This window comes from Curcuma longa, chromosome 10 (genome assembly GCF_044706935.1).
Source record: "Curcuma longa cultivar G26 ecotype Majalengka, Jawa Barat chromosome 10, ITB_CL_G26_1.1, whole genome shotgun sequence".
Lineage (NCBI taxonomy): Eukaryota > Viridiplantae > Streptophyta > Magnoliopsida > Zingiberales > Zingiberaceae > Curcuma > Curcuma longa.
The window spans coordinates 8235496-8248156 of record NC_133870.1 but is presented as its reverse complement, the minus strand read 5'-3'; the positions used below and the strand labels follow the sequence as shown (position 1 = coordinate 8248156).

Here is a 12661-nt window from a genome sequence, read left to right as displayed (position 1 = left end):
TCTTCTATGCTCATCCATGTCGATTTCGCATTACGCAATTAGGAATTCTACATTGCATTCTTCTCATGTTTGTTATTGCTCCACCCATCCTAATCTCAAGAACGCCAAGGAATTGATTTACAAGCATATGAGTTGGTTAACGAACAAAGTAGATTTATAGAAGAAGGTAAGGGTTCGAATCTTGACGAAGTCAGGGAATATCTCTAAAATATTCGTCGTGATCAATTACAGTTTGGGGCCGCATCACGTTTGAACCGCTAAAGTGTTTGTATTAAAAAAATTTTTGTAGTCTTGAACGCCAAGGAATTGATTTACAAGAGAGGATATGGAAAACTGAACAAACGGCTCATTCCTCTCACAGACAATTCGATTCTTTTTTAATATATTGATTCCATGTATCATCGGATAAATTCAGAATACAATTCATGTGCGCTCAGAAATCAATCTCTAAAATATCTGACTCATTTAGCTCGATCATGTCTGACCCTTGCAACTTGTTCGACTCTTTTAGTTCGGTCATATCCAATTCTTTCAACTTGATCACATTCGACTCCTACAGTTCGTTCATGTCTATCTCCTTCAGCTCAACTCATTTCAAGCACTTTCAGATGTGTTCATGGGTCCTCTCACTCGTGGGGAACATAGACATCAGTCGTGGAGCCACTAAGGGTATGAATTAAGGTACATGAGTAGGGGTGTAATCGAACCGAACCGAGCCAAACAGTAAGAGGCTCGAGCTCGAGCTCGGTTCGTTTTCCTAAGCTCGAGTTCGGCTCGAGTTCGATTCGAGCTTTAATTCTGAAGTTCGAACTCGGCTCGTAATGAAATTAAATAGTTCGCGAACGGCTCGAGCTCGGTTCAAAAAAGGCTCGTTTAAAGTTAAACGAGTTTAGTTCGAACTCGATTCGAAAATAGTTCATTTAAAATGAGTTTAATTCGAACTTGGCTCGTTAATATATATATATATATATATATATATATATATATATATTTGTGAGTCTCTTTAACAAACACTTTCGTGAGTCTTTATACGAATATGTTTGTGAGCCTTTAAACGAACATGTTCGCGAGCTCACGAACCAAATACTGTTAAGCTCGAACTCGGCTCGATAATATTTTCGAGCTCGAAATCAGGCTCGAGCTCGGCTCGTTAACTTAATCGAACGAACTCAAACGAACTTTTTTTCGAACCGAGACTCGAATAGCTCATGAGCAGCTTGACTCGTTTACACCCCTATCCATGAACTCCACTAGAGTTCTTGCCTTCCTCCCAAAAGGGGTATACATACAAGCATTTCATATTTTTTTTCTATTTTTGATAACCTTTTTCTTTTTTTATTCTTAGAAGTTTTATTTGAGCGTCGAAATGATTGAGTTAAAGTTCGTATTGATCTTTATTCTAACTTGTTGAATCTTATAGAGATCCGTAAAGTTCATACTTCATCACATCATGAAAATTCATTACGAATAGCTCATCAATGATCTCCACTTAAGTTGAACAAACAGGTTTACATTCCTTCTTCATCAAAAGACAGAATAAAATTCGTCACTTCAGCGATTTTATAAAGTCGGTTCTACGACCATTTGTGAGGAGATAAATCGGAAAGTTATAGTTAGTTACGACGGAGGAGGATATTGCTTCGGTTTCGTCGAAGATTCGATTCTTATCCATTTCAGTAATTCTGTTCCGTTATAATCAATTCAACTATGTTCCGAGGGCAAACAGACTTGCATCCCCTTCATTTTAACAAAAGGTAAAATTTGTTACTCCATCGGATCTTGGTTGGTCGATCATCTATGAGGAGGTAAATTGAAAAGTTACAGTTGATCACGACAGAAAAGGGCATTACTTTAGATTCGTCGAAATTTGACTTTGTTCATTTAAACAATTTTACTCTTGTAACCAATCCAAATATCCTCCGGAAGCCCTACGTTCCCACTCATGTGCGTGAAGCTCATTGCAGTTGATATTTTCATTTCGTGTAGGTCATCGATGATCCCCACTCAAGTTGACGAAACAGGCCTGCGTCGCCACTCACGTGCGTGAAGTTCATCACCACGTGCTTGCGTTTTTGGCGTATCTGGAATTGTTAGTTTGAATGATTAATCATTTGACGTACTGTATAGAACAGCGGCGTGGAAGACCCATTTTTTTATACGTATAGTATTGCCGAAAAGGCGTGTCACACACTGCCTTATTTTTCTATTCATCTCGTTTTCCACGTGCTTTAATTTTTTACATTTGTGTCGAATCAGGAATTTTCAGAAATTGTTTTTTAAAAAATAAAGTATTTTTTTTGTTTTAATTTTGTAATTATATAGTACGGCGTTTTGTTTTATTTTATTTATTGAGATGAAAGGGGTTTGATTTGATATTATATATATATTTTTGTACAAGTTGGAATTCGTCACCTTAGCGATTGAGAAATTACAGTTGATCGGCTCCATATGATCAAGCCCACGATCATCTGTGAAAAAGTAAATAAAAAAATTACAGTTAATCACGAGATAAAATCAAGATGGTCAAAAGGTATTACTTGATTTCATTAGGATTTAATTCTTTATTCTTACCCTCTTCTACAACTCTGCTGGATGGTAACAAGTTAGTTATGTTCCGGAGGCGATATTATATATATTCGTTAGCAGGCGCCTCCACCTGAACATATCGGAAGTGATCAAGCAGCGGTCTCATGGCTTACGCTTCTGTTTGCTTCCCGGGTTATGCTCAGGTGAGGGCTGCTTGCTCGTCTCCGTCATGGGGACTCGCCGCTCGCCCGCGCCGCCTCCTGCCGGCCGTCAGATGCGCCTCCTCTGCTCCTGAGGCTGACCTGTTCGACCTGAAGCTGTACATGGCCGAGAAAGCCCGGCGCGTGGACGAGGCCCTCGACCGCGCGCTGCCGCTCCGGCACCCGGAGCGACTCCTCAACGCCATGCGCTACTCCCTCCTGGCCCCCGGAAAGCGCGTCCGCCCTGTGCTGACGCTCGCCGCCTGCGAGCTGGTCGGCGGCGACGAGTCCGCCGCCATGCCCGTCGCCTGCGCCGCGGAGATGCTCCACGTCATGTCTCTCATCCACGACGACCTCCCCTGCATCGACAACGACGACCTCCGGCGCGGGCGCCCCTCCAACCACGTGGCCTTCGGGGAGGACGTCGCCGTGCTGGCGGGCGATGCTCTGCACTGCTTCGCTTTCGAGCACGCCGCGGATGCCACGGCGGGGGTCCCGCCGAAGCGGGTCCTCCGGGCGGTGGCGGAGCTGGCAAAGGCGACGGGGTCGGAGGGGTTGCAGGCGGGCCAGGTCGTGGACATCGAAAGCGAGGGCAAGGAGGTCGGACTGGAGGTGCTGGAGTACATCCACCTGCACAAGACGGCGTGTCTGCTGGAGGCCGCGGTGGCGTGCGGGGGGATCATTGGCGGTGCGGCGGATGAAGAGGTGGAGAGGCTGAGGAGGTACGGGCGGGCGGTGGGGCTGCTGTTCCAGGTGGTGGACGACGTGCTGGACGTGACGAGGTCGTCGGAGGAGCTGGGGAAGACGGCCGGGAAGGACTTGGCGAATGGGAAGACGACGTACCCGAAGCTGATGGGGCTGGATAAGGCGCGATTGCTGGCGGAGAAGCTGGTGGCGAAGGCGGAGGAGGAACTGCAGGGGTTCGACGGGAACAGAGCGCGGCCGCTGCGCCACCTCGCCCGCTACATCGCCGACCGCCACAACTGAATTATGCCCTAATAAGTAATTGGTCGATCGAAGCCTTCGATGAGTAAAACCTAAAAATGGTAATTTGTGCCTTTTTTTGTTTTAATTGCCCGCGAATAAAACCAATAAATTTGCGTCCTCTCGCTAAACTTGTGCATGTTGATAATATATTAGTTAATGATCAAGTTAATGTGAATGATAAAAACAAGTGTTAATGATCAAGTTAATGTGTAACTTCATCACCTTCCTTTGAAATGCACTTCAGATATATCAACAAGTATTAAAACTAGATAGGCAAATATATATATATATATATACAAATGGTCGGGGTACCGATCGTGTGAGGCCGCTAAGCCCGACGAAAGAAATACACTTCAGATATATCAACAAGTATTAAAACCCAAATATATATATATATATATATAGTGCGCACCGCCGGACCTCCCTGCATTCATCGCCGCCGTTCCGTCGCCGTCCGGCCATCGCCGGTCACCATCCCGGGCTCGTTGGAAGCGCCACTCGATGGCGCACACATCGGATTTCGGTCGGATTGTGACCGGCCGGATTGGGTCCGGCACGATCAATTCCGGCCAAATCGTGATCGGTTTCCGGCGGTCAGAGACCAGCCGAGGAAGGACCGTCGTGCATGTCGAAATCCGGCGCGGCCACTACCAAGCGTGATTCCGGCCAAATTGCGTCGGCCAGATAATCCGACCGGAATCCGACGCCGGCCGATGCGCCGACGAGTGGCGCATCGATCGGGCCCGGTCCGACGGCCTGCAGTGGCTGGATGGCGTGGCAAGGGATTGCGGCAGCGACGGGGGTCAGGACTCTTCCCAGTTTTGAACGGTTATAGATGCAGCGCACGATCGGTGATGAACAGTAGATGATGAATTGAGATTAAATTTATAAATATATATATATAAGGTTTATTAATCTATTCAAAAAGGTCTCGTCTTAAATAATTTAAATGAATAAGATTGAAATTTTCAGAAAAATAAAATTTTCTTTTAAAATTTAAAATAAAAAATTTAATGAATTTGTAATTTAAATTGATCAAAAAATTAATAAAAATCTTTTAAAATTTAAAATGAAAATAAAAAATAATGAACTGCAGCTTGACTTGTTTAATCAACAATTTAAATTTAAAATTTTTAATATTTATATATTTATTTATTTTATATTTTATTTTTTGACGGATTGGATGGTCGGCTCACCCCATGATAGGATAGATTTTTGATGGATCAATTTATCCCACAATAGATTATAAAGACAATTTCAAAACTAAACAAATAAGAGAATGTTTTTTAAAATTGATTCCCTTTCATAATGAGGCAGAAGGAAAATAGGACCCTGGCAATAGAGTGCATGTTCCATGAATACAATTATGAACAAAAAATCCCCTAATGGCCAAAGCAATGCGGAAAAGAATTCCATAATCACTAGGAATGAGAAGAGAAAAACAACTTGAAGAAGCTCAAGAAGAGATAAGCTTAGAATTAATCGACAACAAAAATTTCTATTACAAAACAAACAGATTCTCACCAACCCGTGGCAAAACCTAACAATACTTGATCATTGTTTGATTTGTCTCCACGCTTTTTCTCACTTGAATATTCTCTTCTTTGCAAGAGTAAAAGAAGTATATACTTATTGAGAAATTTTATCCCACGCCACATATTCCTCATTATTCATATTGCAGCAGGGTCACATTCGTATAACCTTGCAAACTCAGGACACTGAAGCATCTGAAACTTTTCTATCTTCGAGCCGGCACATAGGGCAGCAGGTTCCATTTCATTGACGGGTGTGGCTTTTCATCAGTGGCACCCATTTCGTATCATCCAACACAAACGTGACCGTCCTCAGGGAATTTGGTGGAACAGACGAGCCTTGTTCTGAGAAGAATATATGATAATTCAATGGCATTGGAGATTTTTCCAAAATGATTTGACATCCCTCTTCTATGAAGCATCTTTTGACGGAAGCGAGGGCACCACAAGAGGCATTTCGATACCCATGTACGCACGTACAAAGTCCTCATCGTTCTTAGATAGCATGTCTTTCAAACTATAATCGAGCTTTCTACTCTTCAGCACTGAGAACCTGGGCCTTATCTTCTTGTGCAGTGAATAGCTGAAGTATCTTGGATATTCAACTATTTCCTTGAGTGGCTTTTTCATGGTGCTCAAGAGGAACTCCAGCTTGGGTTCTAAAACAACTTCAATGCTATAACCTAAGATTGGAGAAAATCTACATATCATGGAGCATACCTCCTTCTTTGACAGCCCAACCTTCATCAGAAATCTCAATCTGATGCACAAGAAAACAAAATGAGCAACTGTATAAATCTTGCACCATGTAAAATTAAAGACTGTTCGGTTCAGAAATGAGAAGCACAAAAGAAAATGTCGACTTAGAAGTTTGTTGTTACTTGATATAGCAGGGATTATTTGTATGTAGCAATGAGGAAAAAACTTCCCAGCAGGTAAGGATTATATAGATAAATCAATATTTTGGAAGCTCTAGCAACAAATTGTTCAGACCAAATGACAAAAAAGGTTCCAGCCAAGCGAGGAAAATTCACCTGATAAAATGACTCAGGTCATGAAGCTAGCTAATAGGGGGCAAACCAAAACTACACTTTTGTTCAATTCAATTGGCTTGTTCTAAATAAATCAGGGCTAGCGTAAAAAGAAAATGGAATAGAACAGGCAGAATATAGACTGATGAAAAAGTGCCATTTATTCATGCTCATGATACAGAATTTGAAAAACAAGCTGCTGGGATCATTCTACCAGTCCTTTCTTGACAGACAAAGTAAAACAATTTGAATGTGACAATAATAGGAGTAAAAAGAATTGAACAAATATAATTATAAAAGAATGAATAAACACAACATCTGCATGGAGCTATATTTGTCGCTATACCTGGGAAGTAATGTATTATCTGTGTCTAAAAGAAGCATCTCTGGATATTTTCTGATAACCCGATGAAGGCGGTCTTTTGAGATACCAAAATCCATAAGGAATTGGACTTTCTTCCTGAGTGTATTTTCAATACTGGAAGCAAATATTTCTGGACAACGACATAAGATTCTACCAATTGTTTTACTACCAAAACCAAATTCTTCCATGAAAGATACAACCTAGGAGAGTATAAAGTATTAAACAACATAACAAAAGCATAATCATAAATAAATTTATTATTTTTTAAGCATGACATGTGTTCCTACAAATGCTCAAACCTACAACAGATTGTTGGTTATAGGCAGATCATCATCCTCAGTTTTAAATTAAAACCATGATTTTAGAAAATAAGCCAAAACCAACTGAAAATCTAAAATCCAAAATTGATGGACCAGAATTTGTACAAAGAAATAACTGCAAAATGAAGTAAACGATTAAAAGAGTCAGGCCAATGAAATCACTTAGAAAGATGCTGTGGCTGGAACAATTCTTTAAAAATATCAATAACACACAAATCTCTGCGGTCTCTATCTAGTATCCAGTGATCAAGCATCGACAATGATCTGCAACTTTAACAAAGAGAAGACATGCAGATAGGTACAGTTGGCAGAGGTTGAGGAAATCAAGATTTGGAGTCAGTCAAACTGTTCATTAACTGGTTTAATTGAAAAAAGTAGCTGCAAAATGCAGCTAAGAATCTATGGGTGTTTGGAATGGACATATGGTGTTTTAATGTCAATAACACATACAATGCAGGAAGCAGGTTAAGGCCAAATTGCTCTCTACCACATCTTGCTGCTTCATTCCAAATGATGCTCCTTCCCCAATGACCTCAAACAACTCTCCTACAGGATTGAGGGAAGGATGGTGGAGTTAGGTCTAACTAAGGCATGGAATAAACTGGGAGGTATAAAAATGTCTGTAGCTGAGACTTAGTTGACCAGGAGGGGATGGGGATTGGCTAAGGGGTGATCATTGATGGAGAGGTCAAAGTTGACTGGGTGGCTTGAATGGCTCTTGGTCACTAGTGTCCTCACTGATACCTCACATGACATGCCAATAGCAATTTAAATTTTAAATCTCACATAGAATAGCAATTCTATAGTATACCTCAAGAAATTCCTTAGGCTTCCTGAGAAGAAGCTGTGGACTGGAAGTGATAACTGGAACCATCATCGTCCTATTAACACCAAGTTCAGCAAATTGCTCCACCATTAACTTCATCTTTGTAGTTGAACAACCCAATACATGAGGCCAACTTTTAATTGCAGTGTCAAAGCTGGCTTTTGGAATCTGATATGATATGAGATTATCAGCACTAAGAAAATCATGGTCTACAGCAAACATAATAAAAAATGTAGTACAAGAAAAGTATGCTAATTAAGATGTTTCGTTAAAAGAATGTAAACTTCAATATGTTCCCAAAGTTAATAATCTGAAACATTTGAAACAAATGAATTTTGGTAAAACCTTTGTAAAGCATCAACACAAATGGACGAATGCCCACAAAAAATGTCTACAAAATAAGTCATGATAGATAAGATAGCAATGCTATGGATTGAAAATTCAGAAAGTAAATAGATAATCCTCATCATCAAGCCATGTTGTTCCAACTATTTGTGGTCATCTACATGAATTTTTCCCCTCCATTGAGCTCTATACAAGATTATATCACTAGTAATATTCAAATAAGACTCAATTAGAGAATAACTGAAGTCTTCTTGTCTCCCTCTGCACCTTCCATCTTACCCTTAACAGAACACTCAACGTTATGAGTGGATATTTAATTTCCTTTAGAAAGGAGTACAATAATCAATTAAAATATGGAGCAAAAAAAAATAGAATCAGTTCTACCTTCTTTTCATTAAAATATGCCAGCAGCCTCATATAATTCTTCTGAATGCTGCTTGAAAGAATCCAAGGATATTTCAATATCATCTTTGCAATATCCTTCTCTTCCGCACCTGCCTAAAGCAACAAAAGATATAAATATGCTTACAGATATCCATGAAGAATCTTATTGAAAATGGAAAAAAATGCTGACTTTCATTATAAATCAGAGTAAGAGTACAAAGTTTTACAGTTATGTTGTATTATTATATATATTTCTATATCTCAAAATTTCCATTCTAAAATCTTCAACATTAGTTATGTTTATGCTAGAGCATAAAAAATCTGAGTGCAATTAGAAAAGATAGTCCATGTTTCCCCATTTCCATGCTAGAGCATTATGATTCAAAACAATAACCAAAGGGAGAAAGGAAGAAGAAAACTCCTAAATTGACAAGGTTAAATCTACTACATGAAAGTTGCAACTAGTGTAACAACGACTATCAGCCATGTTCTATGCAGCATAAGTTAATTTTTAGCAAATCAAACAGTCACATACTTGACAAATGTCATTGGAAAATTTCAAGAATCTTGTAACATAATTTGATAAGATAAAGTAGAATGTTAATACATCTTCATTATATCAGGCTTATCAGCTTCACTTAATTACACAAGAGAAAAACATATATTAAATAGTTCAAAGCAAGCCACCTAGGGACATTATTACTATGATAGAATCATCTTCCCAGCTCTTATGGAAATACTAGCTAAAAAGAATAAAAGTAATGAGAGAGCAACCAAATTCTCATGTCTATAAATCAGATCTTGATAAGAAGATAAATATAGTGAATAGAAAACTCAATAACTGTCAATCATAAAAAAAATATATTTTTTGTAGATGAAACCTTTGTTAATCCATGAAGTTTTGGCTTCAGATCTTTCTCGATATCATAGAATAAGATAGGAGGAAATGTCAACAGTATAGTTGAAATGCCTTCTTTAGGAACTCCAACTAGTTCAAGGAAGCTGAGCAATGGTTTAAAATGGGCATCCACTGAAAAGACAAGAAGCTTTGGAAAGGATTCAATCAAGTAGGAGAAAGAGGCATCCCTGTTACCCAACATATTCAGGCCTCCTTGCCTTGCCTCCATCTGCATGAAGTATTATTTAGGATATACATTCATCTTTGTAATGGCTATCATAGTAAGAAATAACATATTAAAAAGGCAGTTCCAAATGGTACAGGATCGGCTCACTGCTTAATGCCGAGGCAATAGGGCAGGGTATAGAGGGCCTAAGTGCTTGACATTAAAATAATACCAAAATAAAAAATATATATTAAATTAAGAGGGATTACAGTGTATACATAACAACTCTATCCTGAATCAATCAAATCAAGTTTACAATTACAAATAGACAAGTCAAAATTAATAATTAGGCACTAATCACATAATGACAACAAATCAGTCCTTATTTCACACTGCAACCAAAAAAAACCCACAAAGAAAAGAAACATTGTGTGTGCTAAGATTAAATGATGAAAAATTTAGCAAGATATGAGAATAAAAAGACAAGCACAAAGAGGAATCACAACCAAGGAATAGAAGGAAGAAAAGATGATCCAAAAAACAAAAAACTTTGCAAACCACCAATATTGAATGAAAAAAAGTAGATAAAAGTTGTGTTGGGTGGGAGGCTACGGCACGCAGGGGGTGTCGAGTGGGCTGATGAGGAAAACTACGCCTAAAACAGACTGACTTTTTTCATTAGACCTGCCTAGACAATATATGCAAACTCCCTAGCCACCTAGAAGTCCACCTAGGGCATTTTTGAAAAGGATCGCCAAGCAACTAAGTGAAGATTAAAAAGCTTCAACTCAGAAAAAGATAGCATATACCATTACTTACCTTTTCAAAAAAAGACAAAGTACGCTGAACATCATCATCTGCAGTAATTGACAAATACATCATCATTCTTCTTGCATTTTTTCCAATAAATGCCTCATTGTTAGTGCTTCGAAATAGAATTCCTTTCACAAAATTCACCTGAAATAAAATACACAAAAATAACAAGGTGATTGTATTCAGTTAAATAAGAGAATTAATTATGCACCTGGATTGCAGCTAAAATAAGGATGTCTATCTATTGTTGACAGCATAAATGGTTACTTCAACACAACAGGTCTGTTTATACTAAAGAAAAATATATGCATTGCATAATTATTTCCTGTGAGACATGAATTCAATAATTTGATCATACACGAGCCAGGTAGTGACAAAAATAGCATATGCACAGGTCTATTGTACTAAAGCCAGGTAGTGACAATCTCAAACTTATAGCACTAAGGGATCTGATTTGATCCATCGTCATAATTCATCAGAACAAATGAGAGAGTTGTATCCATAACAGCATAATTTTGCATCATGCGTCATTAATTTATCATACTTAGAAACTCTAACCTTATTGATTAGCTCAGGAAGCTTCTCCATAGACAGATATCTAGCAATAAGCAAAGCAGATGAAAACTTAATGCCAATGCTCTCGAGAAATGGAAGAATTCCTCTGTCTCCTTTTCTTCTAGCCATATAGTATACCTTCTGCCTAAAACTGCAACTATTCAAATCGACGCCCCCATCCGCAATCTCCCCATTCCAAGAACCCCATAAGCTGTGCTCGTCCAGTTCTTGGACGTTCCCAATGAGCATCTCCAAGTAACTCCTAGAATTGGAAGCGATGTAAACCGACTCCTCTTCGGAAGCTCCGCATTCCCGCAGAATCTCCACCACGGCCTCCCGTGCTTCTCCGGCGGCCGATGAGTCAGCAGCCGACGATGAGCCCCTATCGCCTTCGGTAAATGAAAACCTTGCCGGCGCACCTCGCATCCGGCTGGTGCCGCGAGAGGATGCATAAGCCGAGTAGACAAAGCGAGAATAGGAATTCGAACGGAGACAAGGAACAAAGACGAGATTCCATGAGCGGAAGCAATCCAGCGAAGTGTGGCGATTTGGGATTGCTATCATTGAAGAGGGGAGAGAGCAAGCAACCATGGCTACCGGATGATCGATCTCTCTAGGGTTTGGAAAAACCCTAAATCCCCACAAAATCCTTGGAAGAGCTCACCGTTCGTCATCGCAAGCGTTGAACCGCTTCCAGCCGTTATTACTTATCGTGGTGGGTAATGTGATCCACGTGTCAGTCTTAATTAGGTTTAGTTCTGTTTTGTTAAACTAATATCTTAATTAAGCTATTAAACGTCCCCGGAGCCATGGTGTCGCGGTCATGGTACCACGGTACTTACGGTTCGATCCCCATCTACAATATATTTGGTTTTCTTCCAAATGGAAGTCGCAATCAAAGGATGTTGGGTATTGGTTGAGTCGCTTCCCGATTTATGCCGGTGGGACTAGCTGGGATTGAGTCAATGCGACTAGTTAGGATGATTTACCCTGGTGGCCGGTCAGATTAGCTGGGATGATTTACCCTGGTGGTCGGTCAGAAACTTCCATGGGACGTGCTTCCCGATTTACCCTGGTGCCCGGTGGGAAAACTTCTGTGGGACCGGGTCGGTCACCCTCATAGATTGAGTCAATGCGACTAGCTGGGATGATTTATCCTGGTGGTCGGTCAGAAACTTCCGTGGGATGCGCTTTTACCTTGGTGGCCGATGAAAAACTTCTGTAGAATCGGATCGGTCACCCTAGAGATTGAGTCAATGCGACTTACTAGCATTATCATTTTTTAATTAAGCTATTAAACAAGTATCTCAATTTGGCGGGCTGCGTCCGCACCCGCTCCAGCCATGTTGGATCCTGGATCAGACCCCAGCCCATTGATGCCCATCTCTGTAAACAGTAGTGATTGCCGTACGCTGGATCCGTAGGGAAAGCTGATTTGAATATAAGCTCCCGACACCGAATCCTGAGCGCCATCCAATCAAAAGGTGACGCGTTACTCAATGCGGACGGGACCACCTATTTCTTCCAATAAAATCACAGAACTCATAGCATTAAAATATTCGTTTCTTTTGAAATTCAAATTATTTTATCATTGCCTCACATTTGAAATTCTTACTATTATGTTTGTATTAAATTTTTACAGGCTTCAGGGAAATATGACATTATCTGGATTGAAGATTGATGTGGCTGGGTAGATAGCCTACACGTGGCACTT

At 40.1% G+C, this 12661-nt stretch overlaps 2 protein-coding genes across 2 annotated transcripts; one reads left to right on the top strand and one right to left on the bottom strand.

The window, feature by feature from the left end:
* Positions 1–2661: 2661 nt before the first annotated feature.
* LOC141835931 (geranylgeranyl pyrophosphate synthase 7, chloroplastic-like) lies at positions 2662–3909 on the top strand. The gene has a single exon (XM_074723337.1). The coding sequence runs from the start codon at positions 2691–2693 to the stop codon at positions 3711–3713; it is 1023 nt and encodes a 340-aa protein (XP_074579438.1). The 5' UTR covers positions 2662–2690; the 3' UTR covers positions 3714–3909.
* Positions 3910–5497: 1588 nt separating this feature from the next.
* Positions 5498–11603, bottom strand: LOC141836387 (uncharacterized). The gene is made up of 7 exons (XM_074723868.1): positions 10951–11603; positions 10399–10536; positions 9397–9642; positions 8516–8629; positions 7772–7954; positions 6623–6840; positions 5498–6005 (listed from the first exon to the last, which is right to left on the bottom strand). The coding sequence occupies exons 1-7, from the start codon at positions 11536–11538 to the stop codon at positions 5657–5659; spliced, it is 1836 nt and encodes a 611-aa protein (XP_074579969.1). The 5' UTR covers positions 11539–11603; the 3' UTR covers positions 5498–5656.
* Between the last annotated feature and the right edge of the window lie 1058 nt (positions 11604–12661).

Coding starts and splice junctions, on each gene's coding strand:
- LOC141835931 (XM_074723337.1), top strand. CDS start 2,691: ATGGCTTACGCTTCTGTTTGCTTCCCGGGTTATGCTCAGGTGAGGGCT.
- LOC141836387 (XM_074723868.1), bottom strand. CDS start 11,538: ATGGTTGCTTGCTCTCTCCCCTCTTCAATGATAGCAATCCCAAATCGC. Junction 8,630..9,396: donor AACTTCATGGATTAACAAAG/GTTTCATCTACA, acceptor TTGTTGCTTTAG/GCAGGTGCGGAAGAGAAGGA. Junction 6,006..6,622: donor GATAATACATTACTTCCCAG/GTATAGCGACAA, acceptor CTTGTGCATCAG/ATTGAGATTTCTGATGAAGG.